General features: G+C 48.4%; 1 protein-coding gene, 1 long non-coding RNA gene and 1 other non-coding gene across 3 annotated transcripts; 1 reads left to right on the top strand and 2 right to left on the bottom strand.

The window, feature by feature from the left end:
• Positions 1–15419: 15419 nt before the first annotated feature.
• ARL4D (ARF like GTPase 4D) lies at positions 15420–17373 on the bottom strand. The gene is made up of 2 exons (XM_017645437.3): positions 17237–17373; positions 15420–16673 (listed from the first exon to the last, which is right to left on the bottom strand). Exon 2 carries the CDS (start codon positions 16584–16586, stop codon positions 15981–15983), a length of 606 nt encoding a protein of 201 aa, XP_017500926.1. The 5' UTR covers positions 16587–16673; positions 17237–17373; the 3' UTR covers positions 15420–15980.
• A 1308-nt stretch (positions 17374–18681) lies between these two features.
• LOC118968099 (uncharacterized) lies at positions 18682–22421 on the bottom strand. The gene is made up of 5 exons (XR_005055449.2): positions 22307–22421; positions 21438–21613; positions 20889–21010; positions 20049–20206; positions 18682–18975 (listed from the first exon to the last, which is right to left on the bottom strand). It is a non-coding gene; the product is annotated as an uncharacterized lncRNA (long non-coding RNA).
• LOC118968198 (U2 spliceosomal RNA) lies at positions 22258–22448 on the top strand. Its single transcript, XR_005055727.1, has one exon. It is a non-coding gene; the product is annotated as a U2 spliceosomal RNA (small nuclear RNA).
• Positions 22449–22658: the final 210 nt, after the last annotated feature.

Here is a 22658-nt window from a genome sequence, read left to right as displayed (position 1 = left end):
TAGGGGGAGACATTAAAGAGAGGAAATAGGAAGAGGAATTGGGGTAGTCATGGTGTAGGAGAAAGGGTCCTTGATTTACAGTAAGAGCCCCATTTTAAGCTCCACCTTTGTCTTGGCTTTGTGACTTCAACCAATTCACTTAAATGCTCAAAACTTCAGTTTCTGCAGCCCCCAAATAGGAAAAATCCTGTAATAATAGCTGCTATGGACTGAACATTTGTGTCCCCCCCAAAATTCACATGCTGAAACCCTAGCCCCCCATGTGATGGTATTTGGAAGTGGATTCTTTAGAAGGTAATTAGATTTGGTCAGGAGGGTGGAGCCCCCATGGTTGGATTAATGTCCTCATAAAAAGGAAGACACACAGTTTCTCTCTTTGCCAAGTAAAGATACAGCAAGAAGGCCTCCTTCTGCAAACCAGGATGAGGGGAGGGATCCCACAGGCATTGAATCATCGGGCACCCTTAATCTTGGACTTGTCAGTCTTCAGAACTGTGAAGAATAAATTTCTGTTTAAGTCACCCAGTCTGTGGTATTTTTTGTTACAGCACCCTGAACCGACTACAGAAACAGCCGACACATATAGTACATGCTATGTGCTTGGAACATTGTGCTTCTTCGTTCATTATAAATAGTTCTTGCAAACTTCTCTGTGTCAGGCACTGTTCAAAACACTCTGAAAACTCGGCAAACCAAAGATCCCTCGACAGATAGTAACTGCACTTACTGGGGTGAGCATTTGCTAATGTAGATAGTCATTGAATCACTACATTGTACACCTGAAAGCAATATAATATTGTAAACCAACTATACTTTTTTAAAAAAAGATTAATTAATTAATTTTTAAAAAACAAATATCCCTCCTCCTTCCTATAGTTTACAGTCTCATTTGGAGAGACGGACAATAAACAAGCAAACTCTCAGTCCTGACAAAAACTGTACAGAGCAGGCACTATTTTTTTTTTCTTTTTGAATCTGAGAACTTGTTTTTTCTTTTTATTAAGGTATGATTGATACACACTCTTATGAAGGTTTCACATGAAAAAACAATGTGGTTACTACATTTACCCATATTATCAAGTCCCCCCCATACCCCAATGCAGTCACCATCCATCAGTGTAGTAAGATGCCACAGATCCACTATTTGCCTTCTCTGTGCTACACTGTTCTCCCCGTGATCCCCCACACGGTGTGTACTAAACATAATACCCCTCAACCCCCTTCTCCTTCCCTCCCTACCTGCCCTCCCACACCCCTCCCTTTGGTAACCACTAATTCATTCTTGGCGTCTGTGAGTCTGCTGCCATTATGTTCCTTCAGTTTTGCTTCATTGTTATACTCCACAAATGAGGGAAATCATTTGGCATTTGTCTTTCTCCACCTGGCTTATTTCACTGAGCATAATGTCCTCCAGCTCCACCCATGTTGTTTCAAATGGTAGGATTTGTTTCTTTCTTATGGCTAAATAGTATTCCATTGTGTATGTGTACCACCTCTTTATCCATTCATCTACTGATGGACACTTAGGTTGCTTCCATATCTTGGCTATTGTAAAAAGTGCTGCGATAAACATAGGGGTGCATCTGTCTTTTTGAATCTGAGAAGTTGTATTCTTTGGGTAAATTCCAAGGAGTGGGATTCCCAGTCAAATGGTATTTCTATTTTTAGTTTTTAGAGGAACCTCCATACTGGTTTCCACAGTGGTTGAACTAGCTTACATTCCCACCAGCAGTGTAGGAGGGTTCCCCTTTCTCCGCATCCTCGCCAGCATTTGTTGTTCTTAGTCTTTTCGATACTGGAGTAGGCACCATTATTATCTCCATTTTTTAAATGAGTAAACTGAGGCATCGAGAGGTTAAGGATTTGCTCAATCCCACAGCTGGTAAGCAATAGAAACGGATTCAAATGCAGGCTGGTCCGCTCCAGAGGCCACACACTCCACCACTATGCTATTCTGCCTCTCCAGGACTGACCTCACAAGGGTCTTGTGAGAATCAAATGAGAGAAATTGTATGAAGGCACTTTACAAACTATAAAGCACTGTGCACACATTGGAGCTGATGATGTGGCCGGTCAGGATCTGCTGAGATAACGATGGTGGTGGGAAAGTGACTACTAGACTCCAGCTCACCCCTGCTGAGCCAGGGCCTCTTTCTCTGCCACCTTTCAGCTCTGTGGTTCTCCAGCACGCTTCTAATGTGCATGGCATGAGGCCGGGGGACATGAAAAATAATGAAGTTGGCTCCCTTCCTTGTGGCTCAGATGCCCTGCAGAGACACATCCTGGAACACCACCTCACTCTTCAGCCATGTTTTTATATAGGGCCAGCATCCTGTAGGAAGAGAACTCCGGCAAGCAGGGTGACTAAGGCTGGTGAGTCACACACCCTGCCAGCCTCCTCCACGCACCAGCATCCACCAGCCCGGGGGAGAAAGGAAGAGCGTGTCCCTGCTTGCCTGCACCCGGGGAGAGGAGGGCGGGGGGCTGGGGAAGGCACGTTACAGTCACTCCCAGACCCTCACATGCACACACACACAGCCATCGGCATGAAACAGGCTCTTGCCTCGAAGAAGGGCTTGTCAGACCTTGGAAGAAGGCACTCAATAGTTACTGGCTGGCAGAATGAGTACATATATGGAAGGAGAAATAAAAGATCACATTTGCAAAGCACTTTACAGCTTACAAAGTGTTGTCACGCACATAAACTCATGTAATCCTCCTGAAAGAATGATGAGGTGGGTGTCACTAGTATTACAATTATACAAATGAGGAATCTGCAGATCAGAGAATTAATGTCAATTTTTTAAGTTCTCACAGCTGAATCAAGGGCATCTATGGGTTGAATGAATGAGTGAGTTGGTGAGCCAAGATCCATAACTATGCTGTCTTCTCCGAATTCAGTCCTCTTTCTACCACAAATGATACTAGTCTCCTCAGGAGGAGTTAAACAAAATCCCCTCTGAGGATCTGAAGTTGGAAGCAGTTGTGAGAACAAGACTGTGCAGAAAAGTCCCCTTGGAGGACCAATGTCACTTTCTTATCTGATTCCTTTTCATGCCCAGAGTGACCTGCCTCCCAAACCCACCAAGCCTTGCCCTCAAAGCCATCGCAGACCCCACTGGGCTGCTGTGTTGTAACACACCTGCTTATTACAGGACTTGTCTTCCCTTAGACTGTGAGCTCCAGGAGCACTGAGCCTTATTCATCTCTGCGCCCCCAGCATCTGGCATCACCCAGGGAATGAATGGGTGAGTGAGTGAGTGAGTGAGTGAGTGAGTGAATGTGTGAGGTATGTGGCAGATTCTCTTTTCCTTTGTTTTCCAAAATAAGGAAACACCACATTCCTGGCCCCCAAGATTCTGGCCAGTGGTTTGGCAGCAAGGGAATGTATAGGACCTGTTCTGAAAATCCATAATCTCTCTCTCTTTCCCTCTCCCTCCCTCAGAAAGCCCAGCAATATTTAGGAGGCTGAATGTCACAGGGCAATCTCAGGTCCTGGAGAGCGGAAGGGGACAGGCACATCCCAGCAGCTCCACCTCACGCAGCCCCAAAAAGCTAAAATTTCTTCCTCCTTCAAAAGGGCCCACGTAGCAATGCTCCCACCCACATCTTGGTCCCCCCACCCGACTCTTCTCCACCTCCATGCAGACAGCCCAATGCTGCCACCCTCCCACCCGGCCCTCTGCTAGCAGAGCTCTGAACACCCAAAAAGGAAAAACGATTGTGCTGAGCAAAGACAGAGCTGGGGAGGGAGGGAAAGGCTGTTTGCTGCCAGCTGACGTTCTGCAGACCAAGCTGCCTGTGTCTGTGCCAAGGGCGTGGCCACAGGCAAAATCTGCGAGAGACAGGGGAGGGGGAGGGAGAAAAATGTACTGATTTCTAGAGCACATCCTGAGTCCTATCTTAGACTGTACGGAATTAGCCTCCCCAAGAGGAAGGAGGAGGTCAAAAGCCCATAGGTGATAGAGAACTACAGAAGGTGATATATTCATTCAACAAACATTTACTGGGCACATGACCACATGCCACGCAACACACTCAGCACAAGGAGTGCAAACGTGAAGGCCAGCACACCTGTCCTGGGAAATCTCACACTGGAGTGGGAGAGACAGACAAGTAAACAGGCAAATGTACTGCAATGCAGTCACAGTTAAGGGAGAGACAAGAGGTCAGCGGAGAGGCACCTCACCCAGACTCAAGAGCAAAGGGGAAATCAGAGTCTGCCTGGAGAAGGTGACAGGCAACACACTGAGTCATGAAGAATGGGGAGGAATTAAATCAGTGAAAATGGAAGGAGAGGCTCTCTGAGGCAGCATGAATAGCTGGTGCAAAGCGTGCAGCGGACACACACAGAACACTCGGCATGGACCGTGGTTTAGTGCAGCCAAGTGAGGGAGAAAGCAGGAGTGATCAGAGTATGAAGCCCTTGTCACACATGCTAAGGAGCTTGGATCCTACTTTAAAGACAGTTGGCCTTTCATCAAAAGGCTTTAAAAGGAGGTGACTGCTTAGATTTGCGTTTTGGAAAACCAAGTGGAGAATGGATTCCCAGGGCCCAAGATGAGAGAGCAGGAGAGCATGGAGGAAGCGAGGGCAGTAATCCAGTGACAAATGGTGAGGACCTTACCTTAGGGCCATTCCCGTGGGGAGGAAGAGCAAGTCACAGATCTGCGAGATGATTAAGAAGTAGAATCACTGGACATGGTGAGCAGCCTGGGGACAGGCAGGGAGAAGAGGGACGTGCCCAGGGTCTGACTCAGGGGTTGAGTGGGTCAGATGAGGGTGCCATGAACAGAGATGGGGAATCTGGGCAGAGGAACAAGTTTAGACAGGAAACAGTTGAGTTCAGTGTAGGATGTCTTGGTTTGAAGGCACCTGCAGACATCAGGGAGAGATACTCCTCAGTGAGGCGGAGGTAAGGTGTGGGACTTGGACCAGAAATGAGTGAACGCTTGGGAATCAGCATAGCTGCTGTAGTTCAAACCATGGGCGTGGATGTGATCACCCAAGAAGAATGTGTACATCTGAGAGTGTGTAGATTCGTCTTCCTGCCCCCAGGCATGACGGGCTGAGATAATATAAGCGAAAGTGCTTAGCCTGACTGTGGGTCAGAACGGATGCCCAATGAACTGCAACTGAATGAACAGTAGGTCAAGAAAGAATCACAAATAGTCATTTAGTCTAATGTTTTGTTTCCAAACACAACCAACATCATTCCCCTCTTTCTTTCAGAACTTCTTATGCTCTTATTTCTTGATCCTGATCATTGGAACCTTCTAATGTGTAGCTCCAATTCCTCCTATCAGGAGTCCAGCCTTTCCAGTCCCTGACACCTGATCATCCTGCTCACTTATATTCATCAACTGCTCACCCTCTATCCCTGCCTCCTACACTCTCCCTTGTCTGATATTTTTAAACTGCTTTATTTTCAGACAGTATTCGTCACTGCCATCAGCTGCCTATTTGAGATATTGTCATCAAATATTGTGTTTGTGTCGTTAAACCATAACTTTCTGTAGAGGAAAGCAATGGCACAAATAATTCTGAAATGGTCAGTTTAAATGACTTCTAATTTATTTGGGAAGCTGTTTTGGCCCTTGCATCTGAATATAGGTATGTTAGATATTCCAAAAATCAAATCCAAGAAAAATGGTCATTTTGGGGGAATGGAAGGCAGAGGAAATTGCCTAGAAATTGCCCAATTGTTCTATCCCAACGCCTTCAACACAGCACCTAACTTTCTATCCTTCCATTTTTCTATCCACCCATCTATTCCATTTGTCTGTGTTCCAATTCATCCATTCATCCAGGCATCCACCCATCTACCTGTCCTATCTAAAAGCATCTGTCTATCTTTTAGATCAATCTGTCTATCTAAAAGCATCTCTTGAATGTCTGCTCTATTCCAGACACTGCACTAGGTGTTGAGGATATGCAAATAAATGAGACAGGAAATGAGGAATCTTCCAGTGCAAGTGGGAGAAAGACCCAAGATAAAAACTGACTCTACCTTTTAAGTGCTCTAAAAGAATTGAAAGATAGGACATAACACTTTCTAGAGGAATCCAGGAAGGCTTCTAAGAAAGGATCTTAAAGGAGGAAAGAGATTTGGAGGTGGACAATCTTACCTGTCACAGGAATAAAGGACAAAGACGTAGAATTTACCTTCCCCACACCCCCAGTGTGGCCACTCCTGGGCATGGAGGATCATCTACGAGACTTCAAAGCCTATCACCTCTCTTGGCCTCAGTCTCTTCAATAGATCAAAGGGATTGTATCAGTGTCTTTCTAACTCTGCTCCTTTGAATGTAGGGTAACCAATTGTCCTTTTGTCCAGGTTTGAGGAACTTGGGATTCAAGATTTTGTGGCTAAAACAGTGCAAACCGGGATGAGTTGGTCACCCTGACGGAGCCTTGCAGATGCCATAGGGAGGCCATGGAGGTGGAAGGTAGGGAGGCAGGACCCAGGGAGGAGGAGCGCCCAGGGGGCCCAGAGCCCCCACTTCCACTTGGACTGGATCGGCCATGACTTGTTTTACACACTGAGCTTCTACGTTAGATTTCATTTGAAGAAACATTCTCATTCCTTTTTAAAAAAAGAATTTGATAATAATAATAATAAAGGGAGAAATGTGGGATCCACATATAAATCAAGTATAAAAATCAAGCGAATATTCATATTGGACCTGATTGTTTATAGTTCATAATGCGTGATCAGAACCGAAAGTTTCTGTGATGACTGCCCTTGCACTGTTCACCATGTAAGAACTTATTCACCATGTAAGAACTTGTTTGTTATGCTTCAGAAGATTGGGACTGACGAGAACTAGGCTTGGGGTGGATTAATGATTGTGCATTGAGCATTGACCCCCCTATACAGAATTTTATTGTTGTTAACAACCATTTGATCAATAAATATGAGAGAAGCCCTCTCAAAAAAAAAATGACATATTAGGTGAACCACTTTTCTCTCCCCTCTCCATCATTCTGACTCGTGTTTTGTCTTTTGTCCTGTGTGAGATGGAGTGGGGACTGTAAGATAGAAATAAACATTTTAGCTCAAAAGTCTTCCTTCTCACGGAATTTTTAGAAGCTCTAGAATAAAGGAGAAAGTACTAAACTAAATTAAACCTGGCTGAGTTGTAAAACCCATAACAACACAGACCAACCCGCAGGAAGGCCTCCTTCCTTTTGTACCTTTCTCCCTCTCTACTCCAGTACCGTTTGTTCTGAAGCTATATTGCTGGGGGTAAGTCTGGACCTGGGGATACTTTATTGGCCTAAAGAGCCCCTCTTGTTTTGGGGGCTAATAAGGGGCCTGGAGAAGCAGTTGGAAACAACGTCCAACTCCCCCTCCCACACAGATCCCCCTGGCAGCTGTAATTGAGGCCTGTCACGGGGAGAGAAGCCAGCTGGAAACTGCATTCATCAACAAATTTCAACAATTACAGCCCCAGCCCCAGCCTAATGGGGTGACACGTCCAGTCAGGCAGTCCCTTCCCCTGATTAGAGATGCTAAATGCTCTGGGCTGCCAGGGGAGCTTTTCCCTGTTTAAACCCCAAACTTTATCCTAGCCCACACCTGCCTTCAGAGGAGGATGGGTGTAGTTGTGTAGTTAAACCGTAACTTCCTATAGAGAAAAGCATTGCACAGATAATCCAAAAATGCTCCGTTTAAATGATTTCCAATTGGTTTTGGAAGCTGTCTGGTCCTTGTGTCTGCTTTGGCCCACACATCAGGGTGGATCGGTTCTCCTCTAAACATCTCTAGGGCTTCTCTCAACTATCACAGACCAGCATCCAACCATAGTGGCTCAATTCCTACCACTGTACTTTAAGCTGAATTTCCTTTAGATTTGGTTCTTGGGAGGATTGATTTGCTGACAGTTCAAGGGGCTGTTACAAATGCTTTCCTTGTTGGCATTGGGCCAGCTCAGCTCAGCTCCTCCACGCCTCCTGCCCACCTTGAAAACAGAGGGCCAAGGCTAGGGTGAGGTTCAGATGAAACCTGTGGAGGTGTAGTGGAAGTGCCGCCTCCCAGAAGGAGAGGCGTGTGGCCACCCACACCTGTCCACAGCTCTTCCTTACTCCCCTCCCTGGAGCCAGCACCTCTGGTTTCAACAATGTAAAGGGGTGTGTGTGTGAGAGAGAGAGAGAAAGAGAGAGAGACATACCACCAGAAGTCCACAGCTAGGGACAGGGAGATGTGGAGGACATGACAACACTGGACCCTCTCAGCGTGATCTGGGGTCTAAAAGACCAGCCAAATGCCCTCAGAGATGCTCTTTTTCTCTCTTGCTTTTGCCTCAGAATTCGGGCACCTCTACAAACAGCGTTGTGCCAGGAAGTTTCAGAGGTCAGTCCATCTATCCCCCTGCCTTCGGGCAGAAACAATCATCTCTTCCTCTCTCCCAGTCCCTGTTTGAATTTGGGAGTGTGCAGGGAAAGGAGGCGTCCTTTCTGTTCTGATATTTCTCAGGAAGCCAGCCCAGATCCCACCCTTCCCCTCCAGGGAACATATCCTGTGATGTTTAAGTAGGAGTCAAGCCTTGAGAATAAATTTCTCCTGAACTGTCCTTTCTCCACGAGAAGAGGAAGTGAGAATGAATACACCCAGTAAAGGGAGCACCCAAGAGTTGGGGTTTGGTTCAGACGTCCCCTGGAACACCAATGCTTCCTGTTTAGGGGAGCAGTGGGGCTCAGCTGACCTGTTGGCAGGGAAGAGGTCAACAGGGGAAACGCAGTAGTCCCAGCTTCCTGGAGGCCCTTGAAGAAATTTACCATTTCATTCTGAGTTTCAGATAAACCTCCAGAAAAGAGAGGGCAAGATCAGAGGCAGAATCCAAGGACAGAGTCAGGAGAGAAGGGACAAAGAAACAGATGGAGAGAGAAACAAGGCCGGACTGGGACAGATAAGAGCTCAGGCTGAAGCCGAGAGTGAGAGTAGAAAGAGGACTGGGTTGACAAACAAGGGAAGCAATCAGCACTTACGGCTTGCCTGGGTCGCTTGCTCTTATCTTCTGGCACTAAACCCTGCATGGTGCCCCTTGATGGCCCACCCAGATCCCCTCTACTGGCTGTGAGTGTCAGCCCCAGTGGCTCCTGGCTGCCTCTTTGCTGGAGACTTGAGCTACCAGCAGTCAATCAGCTGCCTGCAGAGGGTATAAAAGACCAGCTGCCCTACTTCAGGGGGAATCTCTCTGTGGTGCAGCGCTCCATCAGGAACTTCCCCACAGGATGGAGCTGAAATCAGAGTCCAGCTGTGAGAGCTCATCCTTCCTTTGCCCCTCCCCTGCTCCATCCCGCTCCCCTCACTTCCCTTCCACGGAAAGTTTGCCCTCAATAAACCATGTGCCCCCTGAATCTACGCCTGTCTCAGGCTCTCCATGGAGGAAGCTGGATCCAGGACACCTTCTTTGTGTACAGATTGCCCCTTAACTCCAGTGCCTACGCTTGTGTGTCAGTGCACAATAATGCTAAATATGGTAATATGTGGTTGATTGAAAGAATGAGTGATTGAATGAATGAATGTTCAGGATGGGACATAGTAAGCAAGTAGGGAGTTTATTATAGGACTGTCCTTCCCCACTTACACACACACACACACACACACACACACACACACACACACACACACACACACACACACACACAGTGTTAACCTGATCCCCTTGGCTCATCCTAGTACATCCTGTCTGCATATAAGCCACTTACTTCTATATGTACAAACTCAAGGGCAGATAATCCAGTTTGTGGATTATCCAGACCCCAGCTGGCATTTTCCCCCTCAGTACAACCTGCCTGGATCCTCTCTCTGCTCCAGCATGTCAGGTGGTAGGGGAGGGTTAGACAGATGATGACAGCAGAAGAGGCCAAGAGGATGAAAGACCAGTCCACTGACGCTGCAGCTGCCAGCACAGCAGACTGACGGGAGATCAGAAACTATTGAGTAAAATCACGTTAGCAATTTTTGATGGATTCCAGGTATCTGAGGTGAACCTCAAATAGACATTTGAGGAAAAGTACCCTGAATGAAGCTAGGGGAAATTGCCTGCTAAGTAATCCGGTTTGGATTAGGGGAGAATGATAGTTTGATATAATGTTTTAAGATAATTCAAGATGTGCAAAGTCTTCACAAAGCTTTCCAGGAAAGAGTATTTTCATCGTTCAGGTTTCTCAGCTGTCCCTGTCAAGAAGGCATTATTGCAGTCTACCCCCTTTCCAGACTGCTGCAGTTTTGTCTGTCTCACTTCCAATTTCAGAAGAAAGGAAGAACAATGAATCTCCTATTCTTTTACCTATCATGGTCCTTCCCACAAGTACTTGGACCTGCACTGTCAATAGAAATAGAATGCAGAGCATGTATGTAATTTTAGAATTTCTGATAGCTACTTTTTTTATAGGTGAAAAGCAGGTGAAACTAATTTTGATGATGCATTTTACTTAACACAATATATCCAAAAAATTATCATTTCACCATATACCCTATATAAAAAGTATTAATGAAATAATTTACATTCTTTTTTATAAGCTATCTTTCAAATCTGTTATGTTTTCACACTTACAGCCTACCTCAGTTCAGTTCAGCTATTTTTCCCATGCTCAGTCACCATGTGTCTGGTGGTTGTCCTATTGGACAGCACAGGTCTAGAGTCCCTTGGGGGATCCCTTCCCTGACACCTGCCACACTCAGTTCCTCTGAAATAGGAGAGTGGGAATCTAGCTTGATTCTCCTGGGGTGACCTTGGGAGGGGCTGGGTTAGGGGAGTGGTGAACAGACTTTAGGGAGTGTCCTAAGCAGGTCATTAATTACCGGGAAGGGAGGAACGAAACTGGGTCTATTAAACCTCAGACTCAGGTCTTTCTTCCTGAGCAGGAGGTAGGGCCAAAAAAGTGCTCCCAAGCCCAAGGTCCTGCAAGTCCGCTGTTAATCAGAACACTCAATATGTGTTCTAAATCTGCTTCTTCTCTTTACCTCCTCCAGGAAGGCTTCCCAGATAAACTCGCCAACCTTGCTTTATGGGCCACTTTCTGAGGTGCTGCCTGGTCAGGCTGATGGCTCTATTCCTTCCCAGTCAGACTGGAGAGTTTCAGAGAACGAGTAAGCAGTTCTGCCTTCTCTCTTCCTAAGCATAAGTCAGCATCTGGAATGGAAGCAATGGATAATCTTGTGAAAACAAACACAATCCAAAGCACAAAACCTCACTTTCAGCAATCTTTAAAACCCAGCTGTCATACCTGCCCTCCTGCACCAAACTTTTTACCAGATTGAATAGGAAGGGGTGAGAAATGCTAAAAAGATTAAGTCCTCCTGCTTTCCTCCTCCCCACTACCACACTCCATGTAGGAGGCGCATAGATCCAGGGCCAGAAATGAGCTAAACAGAGCAATGGTGCCCTGGACAGCCCAGAGTGGCCAAGGTATGAGATACTTCAGGCTTATGCTTCCTGTTTCAGGAGCCTATGAGCTATAGCAGCTGGTGGAGGCTCCCCACTTGAAGAGTTGGGGTTCACCCTGGGGGAGGTCCAGGGCCTTGGCTGCCCTCTTTTGGGCTGAGCTCTCTTCTCCATGTTCCCTTCAGAGCATGCACATCTTGTCTCAGCCTCACTCCCTCCCTGAGCCAAGTCTTGGGGATTTATTTCGGGAGCTGTTTCGCCCACTCTGCCTGACGTCTATGAGAAGCTCATGCTTAGGGAGTCCTCACCATCTGCCCACCTCCGCCATCAGCCAGGCAGAACCCAGCAGGGCCCGATCCCCAGGCCCAGAAAGTGAACCACAGCTCATTCCCCATGCCTGCAAATCCCCTGCCAAGTTGCTGGTAATTTTGTTACCTCCCCAAAAGCAAGGGCACTACAGTGTCTGTCCACCTACACCCCCCCCCCCCTCAGCTTGGAGAGGCCTTGGCAACAGGATGGAGGGTGAGGAGGCTGAACTAAGTTTCCTTCCCATCAAACCCTCTCTATACAAATATACATTTTGGCAATGTCTCTGAAAACTTGCAGTACATATACCCTTTGACATACAATTACACTTCTAGGAATTTATTTTAGAGGAAATCTCTCCCCAGTGTGCCAAGAGGTACGTCCAAGGAGGTTCATTGCTGTGGACACACTGTGGATTTAATAGAGGATTTAATTAATAAATGATGGCACATTCATACAATGGAATCTCATGTAGCCATCAAAAAGAATGAGAAAAATCCCTATGTCATTCCTGATACTGGATAATGCCCAAGATATAAATGAGAAAAGCAAAACTGGACAGCAATTATATAATCCCCATGTCTGTTACATATACATACCTTTTTAGTATATGCAGAGAAAAAATATCTGGAAGATTACATATAAAAACCTGTTCACAGTGCTTAGCTAGTTCTCAAGAGTAGATTATGGGGGTGTCCATTTTCAAAGTTTCTAAGTTTCTTTCACCACAAAGATCTGTTACTTTTGTAATAAGGCAGGGGAGTGGGGGAAGAGTTAAAAAAAAGCTAAAGGAAAGAAGAACAAATACCCTCCTCTGGACTAGCCAGAAGAGGAGGTCCCATGACATCCACCCACGAACTCCCCACCATGGTCCTGCAGATGGCCTTGGAAATTACATGTGGCTACAGACTGCCCACCCCATACAGCCCAGCACTGGCCTGGGCCTCCCCTACTGTCTTCACTCCCTCCCTTTCCACTGGTCTCCATTCAAAAATGTCTGTGTGGGAGACCAGGCTGTCCTGTACCCTCCAAGAGCTTCAGTGGAATTCAGTGCTTCCCATGTCCTCGTGGAAGTGCTCATCTCAAGAAAGACTTGGAATAACACATGATCAGCGTGAAAGGAAGGTGGGGGCTTCTCACCAGATTTGCAGCCAGTTCTACAAATAAAGCTCCTACCCCTCAGGAAGGGGAGTGGGGGGATGGAGAGCAGAAAGCTATTCTTAATCGAATCAGGGGGAGGCCAGAGCTCTGAGATGATGGACTTGGTGCCCAACTCCTGTCTCCTGTTGCCTGGAAGTACAAAGATCCAGCCTGGGAGGAAGGATCTGGATGCACTACGAATAGCTGTCTGTCCTTGGGCAAGTGGCTGCCCCTTCCAGGCCTGAGGACTTCTTTCCTTCCTGTTCTTTCTTTCCTTTGAGCACAGGCAGCATAGGAGGACTGGAAGGGCGTGGGAAGGTGAGGGTCCACTGCCATCTCTGCCGTCATGAGGAGGGGCTTGGGGGGAAGGGCAGAGCACCTGGGAAAGTGCCCTTCATCTGGATTTTACAATCTGAACTGCACAAGGAGCAGAGGTGGTTTACAGGGGAAGGGCCTCTCAGAAAAAAGCCCCCACTCTGGGCCCACTGGTTTCCTTCAACTTCACCTCACAGGCAACCAGGCCCCAACCACCATTCCTGGCCCCCTGAGACCCTCTGCCCTCGGGCAGTGTCTCTGCTGCATCCATCTCAGGGTTTCAAAGAAATTCTACTAGGGACAAGGAAACTACAACTTATCCCCAACCCTGATCCCATCCCCATTCTAAGCCAGTGACCCAGAGCTCAATCCGCAGAATCCCTGGGGCAGGACGCACCAAGGTGGGAGGATCATTCCAAGGCTCTGGACCCCAGCCCAGCCAGAACATAGCTTTCTACTCACAAGTTCCCTGTGCGCCCCTCTCCCCACAACCTCACCAAAGCAACCGGCTTCTCCATCTAACTCTCACATGCCACCATCCCCCACTTCCTCCATCCCCACCATCTAGTCAGGCCAGAGGGATGAAGGAAGAGCTGGGACTTTTGCAAGTCTCCTGTGGACCATGGCTCCTGCTCAGGGCTGGAGCCTGGGAGAGCAGGGAACCAGATAAGGAGGGCAGGGTGGTTGGCAGAGCCAGAACCAGGTGCTGGCACCATGGAGGTCCCTCTGTTACAGACGGGGTGGGGGCACTGCCTCTGTATAAGTCCTTCCAAATCCAGAGACCTCAGTCTCCCAGGTGACCAGAAATAGAAAAAATATACCCTTGGAGATTTTGAGACAAAAGAGCAGAACTGGGGTGGAGTGGGGAGGGAAGAACTCCCAGCAGGACAGGGGGTCGTTACAGCCAGGTCTTCCTCAGCCTACTCCTGGGCTGCAGAGGAGGACTCTGCCCTGAGGACTGGGAGAGATGAGTCAAGGTGTGTGTAGAAGGGGCAAGGTAGCACGTGTCCCCAGCAGAACCAGCCCAGCAGCTCTGTCAAGCAGGCCCCAACATTGACGCACACTTGGGCACCCTTCCGGATCAATGCACCTTCCCTACATCCCCTCCCCGTCCTTCCAGCCACAGTTGGGGGGGAGTGTGTGTGTGTGTGTGCAAATCTGAATTGGCCCAGGCTCAGCAAGACTCAGCTTCTGGCAGCCCCCGGGCTGGGAAGAAGCATGTTCCTTAGGAAGGCTCCCCCAGGAGAGCGTTGCCAGCACCTTCTCCCCATTGCAGATCCTTTCGTCTGATATACTGGAGCAGAGACTCTGGACTGCTCTGCTGAGGATCCCATTATTTGCACAAGGGGTGGGGATGGGACTATGGGGCTGGGGGCTGGAAAGAATTGTGCTTGGTTTTTGCTCACTACTCCCAGCCAAATTAGGAGGATCTGATTGTACTTTATCTCAGACATAGCTGGCCCTGGTGTTGGTGAAGAGGGGGTAGCCCTGAAAACCCAGACAGGGGAAGGCAGGCCCTCACATTTCCATTTTATTCTTATCAGTACTAACATGGGTGGCCTACACCTTCCCTCTCTCTCTCACACAGCGTCGGGGTGGACGTCCACACTCCCACCAGGCACAGGTACTGCTAACTGCTCCGGAGAGGGCTACTCAGGGCTTAGTCACCAAGGCCAGGCTGGCTCAATCCAGCCCAGGCTTCCCCAGCACCTGCCGCTGTTGCTTCCAGTGAATTGCAGTCAGCAGGATTGAGCAGGGAGGTGGCTTAAGGACAGAAAGAAATTACTTTCCATTCTCACGGAATCTCCCCAGGTGGAAAAAAAATCAGATCAACCTGAGTGCTGGGGAGAAGGGGAGGATGGGGACTGAATGGTTCTTTGAGGACTTACCTATATAGACCTAGGAGGTTTCCTCAAGGGCAAGGACCCAAGACCAGCTCAGATCAGCAAATCTGAAGCTAAATCTGAAAGGACCAGTGATAACAGGCACAGGTAAGTGCCACTGTGTGAGGGGAGGAAAGGAGAAAGAAAGCCCCCCATCCCCAAAATAAACCTGCAGAGATCAGGAAAAACAGCTTGGGGGTGGGTTTCAACTCCCTCTACAATTTCCACCAGCCATTCTGTGAACGCATTACCTGATTTTTATAAGTGTCCTTGCTTTGTAAATTCAGCCTCAAGATAAGTCCCCCCTCCCACCTGCCCACATACAAATCTTGGACATCACTGGAGCTAGGCAAGGAGAGAGAAAACGCCAGACCAAGGGTAGAGCTACAGTATCGCCAGTCTTTAATACCTTACAGGCAAATGCTAAAAAATATTTAACAATAGAGGACAAACATGGCTTATAAAAACAATTGTAGATCAACAAATGTGAGGGGGGCTCTTGGCACTTTCAGACAGACACAAATAAAGGCAATTGTGACTGGCATCCCTAGAGAAGCAGTCCAGGGAGGCTCCCCAGGTTGGGGCTGGGGGCAGATAGTTCTTGTTCATCCCACATGCATTCTCCAAGCAACTTTCCTTTGCCCCAAAACACACCTAATCAAAAAGCCAAAGAAAAACAAAAAACAGGGTCGAGGTAGTCACAGTCTACATTTAAGCCTTCAACAGTCCTGCAGTCCCCACCTTCTCCAGAAGTGAGGACGAGGGAAAGGTGTGAGAAGACATCCCATCTCCCACCCCTTCTCCAACACTGCACCAAAACAGGACCCTCCATCCTTCTTTGAGGTGGACAGGTCCTGCACCCGGAGCTGAGTGGGCAGCCAGCTCTGCCTGGCTGTCCAAGTGCACAGACCCCTACAGGGGAGGAGGGGGTGACTGTGGGTCACCGTCTCTTCTTGCCTGCCCGGGCCACCTTCTTCCTCTTGAGGATCATCTCATATAGGCGCTCAAGACCTGGCTGCAGGCCCAGCCCATCCACAGCACTGCAGCCCTGCACGTGGGTGAGAGTGGCAGCTGCCAGCTCTCGGACTGCCAGCCTCTTCTCCACCTCAGCAGTGCTCAGTGCCCCAGGCTGATCCTGCTTGTTGGCCAGCACCAGCACAGGCACACCCTGGTTGTCCGAGGCACGACTGATTCGGTGTAGCTCCACCTTGGCCTCCTCCAGGCGCTCAGTCTCAGCAGCATCCACCACAAACACCAACCCATCTGTCCGGCGTGTGTAGGAGCGCCATAGTGGTCTCAGCTTCTCCTGCCCCCCAACATCCCACACTTGGAAGGTGATACCACGGGACCCTCCGAGGGGCACCCGGATCTTCTCTGTGTTGAAGCCTTTGGTGGGGACACTCTGGACAAACTCCTTGAACTTGAGGCGGTAGAGGAGGGAGGTCTTTCCAGCTGAGTCCAGCCCAATGACCACGATATGCAGAGCCTGGAAGTGGGGCAAGAAGGAGGGGGCTGTGGGGGCCATCTCTGTCAAGTGGTTCCCCATGGTGAGCTCTGGCAGGTCTTAGGGCTCACGGCAGAGGCAGGAAGAAGGCCTTGTAACTGCAGGCTCTGGGGACAACAGCTGAGTTACCTAAACAGGGAAAGGTCACGGGAGAGAAAAAAAAGATGTTTAATACTAAAAATGAAATGTGCAACTTCCTGATACTTTCTTAAATCAGACACTTTCTTTCCGTCTTTTTAAAAATTCATTTTATTTTAAGCAGATACAAGTGTAACAGAGGCTTCTCCGCACTCTCTGGGGGCCCTTACAAGGGCAATGAAGCCTAGAGAACCCCCCCAGGTCCTGTGACACTCAGTGAGGCGTGAGACCTCAATCCGGATCCGGCGGACAGTCGTTCCCAACTCCCAGCTTGTGGCGCTACGGTAGCCGACTCAGCTCGGCCCAGGCGAGAATCCTCGCAGGAGGGGCAGGTCTGTAGCGCCCCCCGAGTTAGGAGTTGGGCGCGGGCGCAGAGAACGTAGAGGGAGGCCCGCTCCACTCGCCCTCACCTCCCCACACGGTTGACATTCCCCTCCTAACACCGCGACCCTCTCCGCCCGCTGGCACTTCCCCCGCCGCCTTCCTCTGACAGCCAACTCCGGCTGCTCAAACCCCGCGCCTGGGCTCTCAGCACGCACGAACTGCCCGCTTACCTCCCGTCAGCAGCGTTCCCACCTCGCGCCTCCGACCAGCCAAACAAACCGCCACACAAGCCTCCTCTAGTCCCTCCAGGGAGCCGCCACCGCTGCCACTGCAAAGCGGCTCTGGCGATCGGCCTTAAAAGCCCTGCGTGACCTCACTCTGCGTGGACCAATCAGCAGCCCCGTGGTAGCGGAGAGGGGCGGGGCAGGGCGTGGAGTGCGCGTCAACCCAGGTCGTGCTGTGGTGAACGTGGGCCCAATCTGCGACCGTCTCATTTTATCTTTTCTGCCATATTTTAATATTTGGAATTAAACTTGGGGTTAATCAGGATGAAAGGCGGGGAGAGGTAAAAAAAACACTAATGGCAACGTTTGACTAAGATGGAGAGCTGAAGAGCTTAATATTCTCATTTCCACTGCATCCCTCTCCCCGAGACAGAGATATTCACCCCAACTGCACCAGAGTCTACTTGAGGGATGCTGATAAGTCATACTTTAACTTCCCTAATTCAGTGTTCAAGACTGTGTGAACCTGGAACCCGTAAAATAGCCTGAGCCCACTACCCATAGCAATCCTCACAACAGCCCATGAGGTATGGTCTGCATTTTATAGGCGTAGAAGGTTCTGAAGGGTTCAGTGGCTTATCTAAGGTCACATAGCTAGAAGTGGCTGAGCCAGGATCTGAGTCCAGTGTCTGGCCCCTGGCTGCTTAGCTAACCATCCTCTCACCTAGGCATCCCTAGCAGAAATCCCTCAAATGCTGGTTCCAGGTTCACACAGTCTTGAACACTGAATTAGGGAAGTTAAAGTATGACTTATCAGCATCTCTCAAGTAGACTCTGGTGCAGTTGGGGTGAATATCTCTGTCTCGGGGAGAGGGATGCAGTGGAAATGAGAATATTAAGCTCTTCAGCTCTCCATCTTAGTCAAACGTTGCCATTAGTGTTTTTTTTACCTCTCCAGGCCTTTCATCCTGATTAACCCCAAGACACACCAAGGGCCTCCCGTGTCCAAACAAAGGCCAAATCCTTCACTCCACAGGGCATTCATACGGTGTGCTCTGCATGAGCTAAAGAAACTATGGAGCTCTAGAGGAGGGCCTAGCCTCAGAGGGCTTATATACTATAGTGAGAGAGAAGCAAGACTGGTTATTGACAGGGAACACTGGGTACTTAGTGAGATAAGCACTTGGACTTCAAGGGAGGGAAAGTGTGAGCTGGAAGCTGCTGGAAAGGTTTCTAGAAGTTAAGTAGTCCTGTGTAGGACTGGTTAGGAGGGGGACAGGACTGGGTGTTATCTTCCCAGCCATTGCAGCCTGATGCAGTCTGAGCAGCCCTAAAGAGGAGGAGATGCAGTGATTACCTGCAAAGAGGTAGGTAAACTTGAAGAGGGGATTAAAGGAGAATGAAATGTACTTTCAAAAATTCCATTTTTATGAGGAGGCTGGATTCTTGCATTTATTATGTAATTCAATATTAACCTTTTTAAAAGTTACATATCAAGAGGACTGGAAAAAGGGGAGGGGCGACATCGGCAGGCAGGAGGGTCTAGCCCTTTCTCGCTCACTAGTTTCCCATCTGTTTGGCACCAGCCTGTCTTGCCACAGCCTTCTTCTCCTCCCTGCTACAAAACCAGCCAGTTGTTTCCTCAAGTGATGCAGGGAGTCTCTCTGAATTCCTGAAGACATCAAGGCCTCAGGAAATTAGTTTATTACACCCCCATGTTGGGAGGTGGCAGATTACAGCAAGAGCTAAAATAAAGCACAAAGGTAGAGCTGAACATGGTGAGTTAGGAGGGAGAGGGGAAGACAGCAGGCCAAGAGGCTGGGAACCACTACCTTATTGAGTAGGCTCTGGTCTAGGAACTTTGCATGTGTTTTCTTTTTATTATGTACAACTCAACCCAAGAAGTATAGTTATCCTCAAAAGACAAAAACAGAAGCATTGAAAGTTTCCATAATTTGTCCAAGGTCATCCAGCTAGAAATGGACCAAATTTGGCTTTGAACAAATGTTACAATGGCTGTGAAACCAAAACACAGAAACAGAACCCACAGAAACCGAAAACACACAGATTGTCTTAGGTTTCTTCCATAATCTTTGAAACTTCTTTAACATTTCTCGTATATCTCCTGGGCCTCACACCCAAGACAGAAATTGTCACTTGATTATGTGATAAAGGAGATGAAACTCGCAATCCCACCCCACCCTTCCATCTTTGTATTTGCCAGGGAAGGTGTTGATGAACAAATGGAAAGGAGGTGGGGCAGGGAGGGGTCAAGGAGGGGGCCCAGCTTATCAGGGCAGCACCTGGCCATGGGCCTACCCCAATTTGTCTCCCTTAAGTGAGGACTCCAGTTCCTGCCCCCACCCCTCACCCTAGCCACAGGGAGACTTTATCTGTTAATGACCTTTATCTTTCCTGGCAGCCTCACCTCTGAAGCTCTTTTTCTCCACAAGATCACAGCCTGGGGTCTAGCGCATTGGGGGATGACTTCACGAGAGCTTTCCAACATTCATACAAATATGGAATGCTTGCTAGGTGCTGAGCATACAGCCCTGAGTGAGATGGATAAGCACCTACCCTTGTTGAGTGTACTTTAGAGAAGCGAGTGGGGAGAGACAGGGAATGAATAGAGAAGCTAACTTCAGATACATGCCATTGAGGAAAACAAAACAGACGTGCTGAGGAGGAACTGAGGACAGGGACCTACTTTAGATTGGAAGGGCGTTGCTCAGGAAGGCTGCTCCAGTTGGTGACAAGGGTTAAGTGATAAGGAGTCACATAAGCATTCCAGAGGGAAGGCCATACTAGTGTAACCTACCGGCTTCCTCCTACTGGCTCCCCCACCTGGATCAGATTCCAGCTGCTGTATCACCATTCTTCCTCAGAGCTGTCCCCCCTCAGACTAAGCCCTGAGCCCAGAAGCTGATTCTTCTCATCTGTAGCTCTGCATTGCTCAGCACCATGCCTGTCACATCCCTAGGCAGGCAGGAAATCGTGCGTTAATTCATGAATGCATGATGGAAGGATTAAATATTCAAGAGGGTTCTCTGAATGTGGAACCAAACATCCACCCTTAGCCTGGGAGTACCCTAGTTTGGAGTCCTTGAACCTTTGTGGATTCTACTCATACTGGGTTAGCCAGGAATGCCTTTACAACCCTGCATTTCTAGGTAAGATCTGAGTAGTGCTGAACTCTCAGGACTTGGGAGGAGGGAATTCTTGAAGGAAAAAAACGGAGGCTGGGGTGGGGATGACTGGAGAGAGGGGGCTCCCCTCAATTCCTGGGCTGAAACCTGTGCTGAGAATCCTGATGAGACATCTCCCTCACCAACAGACTGGCTTGGAAAAAGTAACTTCACCCTGGGAGCCTCAGTTTCCTCAGCATGTAACAGGGGGCTTAGATGATTCCTTCCCCAGTGACAGTCCACACTGTGGAACAGCAGAGGGTAGGGAGCAGAGGTTACTTAGGAAGTGGCTGAGGACATGCATCCTAGCCCAGTACCTGTCTAAGCGCACAAACTTAGGGAGGAGCCTGCAGTAGCAGAGACGGGATGGGAGAGTGGATGCCAAGAGACCCTGTCAGCTTGGGAATCGCAGACTCATTTTTCAAATCCCAGCTTTGTATCTTCAAGAACAAAATGGAGAAAACACAACCTACCTTTTCAAATGACTGTGGGGGCAACAAATGTATGTAAAGGTCCCGTAGGTGCACTTTTACCCTACCAGAAGCCCTTTACAGACAAGTCTCCCAAAACGAAGTCCCAGACCGCAGCCGAGGTTCTGGAAAAGAGCAGATGCGGCCCCCTGGTGGATATGTTTGTCACTGCCTGGCTCTTGCAGAAAAATGGATAGGGGCTTGTTATACAGGTTCCTTGGCTCCTTCTGGTGTCTTCCTTTCAGACGGGGCTTTTCCTATAGTTTGGGATTGAGAATGAAAACTCCACCCTTTCAAGGTTTTTTTTTGTGGAAGTTAGACCAGATTTCAATGAACATTATTTGAGCCGAAAATCTAATTTCAGTTACATTTCCCGTACTTTTACCGAGGGCCTTAATAGACAGGGAAGGCTGAGGCAGAAGGAGGCTGGTTCTGCAGAATCTGCATTTATTATGTAATTTAATATTAACCTTTTTAAAAGTTACATTTCAAGAGGATTGGAAAAAGGGGAGGAGAGGCGCCGCCAGGCGGGAGGGTCTAGCCCTTTCTTACCCACTAGTTTTCCATCTGTTTGGCACCAGCCTGCCTTGCGACCTTCTTCCTGGAGGCCTTCGGTGTCAGGTTCTCAAGAGGGTCTACTGTTCGGACTCGAGAGTATCTGAGAGATAGAATGAGTTTTATTCTGTTTAAAAAGTTAAACAAAGTCCTCTCTTTTTTCGTTGGAAGACCTGTAAAAGAGAATTTAAGTCATGAAATGCCCGTATTTACAGATAGAACCGCTCAAAAAAAAGGAAGAAAAAAAAAAACTTAGGGAGAAGAAAGGAAAAGGTTGCTGAACTCATCTCTTTAAAAACACTTCCAAGGCAAGGCAGGTTGGTAAAAGCATAGAGGGACGGACGTATTTGTATCTGCGCCTGTGTATGTGTACATATATACAATACACGGCGGTCAAATGATGTTAGGTGGTGAGCGTTCACCCTAAAACTGTTTCAACGTAGCTGTACATTTGAAAGAAAAGTCCCATAAAGCTGTTTGTGTCTATTCCCGCTCCAGGACTCCTGCAGGGAAACGAGGCTGAAGGACCTTTGTGGGTACGCGCGTTTCTGTTTCCAGGCGAGTGGGCGAGCACCGAAGGCGGGAAGGGTGGGGCATGCAAACTTGAAATGGCTAGTTCGTCTGGGAGCTATGGGAGCAAAAAAAAACCCAAAAGCGTAAAAGCCCCAAATAAGTGAAACGGTCCTACAGGTTGTGGGGCTGTAATAGGCTGTCAAGTCTAGGGAAGAGGGTGGGCCTTTGGCTGAGGGTGAGGTTTCTCACCGTGAGCTGAAGAAGTGTGAGAGACAGGGTGTCACGGGGAAGGAACAGAGACAACTTTTTTTTTCCATCTTTTGGTCAAAATTGAGTGCAGTAACTGTTCTTACCAGTTTAATGTATGGTGCGTTCTCTATCCGAAGGCAATCCATTGAGCCTACTTTTGGGGCAGGGAAATAAAACAATAATTTACGTTGTTCACTCCACGCCTTGCCCTGCTATTGCAGCACTTCTGGGAACGATGCACCCCCTCCCCGGAGAAATAAACGGTTGTTAAACATCCGTTTAAAATGCTAGTGGCTGAGGAGACTGGGGTTCTAATTCTTTTCCTGTCAGGTCTTGAGCGCGAGCTCTCAGTAGAGTTGCGAACGCCCTGGACTACGTCAGTGCAGCATTATGCATATATACTCCTAGGGAAGCATAAAAGCAGGCCTATCTATGCACAGGGGATGGTGATCGGGG

The sequence above is a fragment of the Manis javanica genome, chromosome 4, assembly GCF_040802235.1.
Source record: "Manis javanica isolate MJ-LG chromosome 4, MJ_LKY, whole genome shotgun sequence".
Classification (NCBI taxonomy): Eukaryota; Metazoa; Chordata; class Mammalia; order Pholidota; family Manidae; genus Manis; species Manis javanica.
This window is presented reverse-complemented; position numbering and strand designations above follow the sequence as displayed.

Coding starts and splice junctions, on each gene's coding strand:
- ARL4D (XM_017645437.3), bottom strand. CDS start 16,586: ATGGGGAACCACTTGACAGAGATGGCCCCCACAGCCCCCTCCTTCTTG.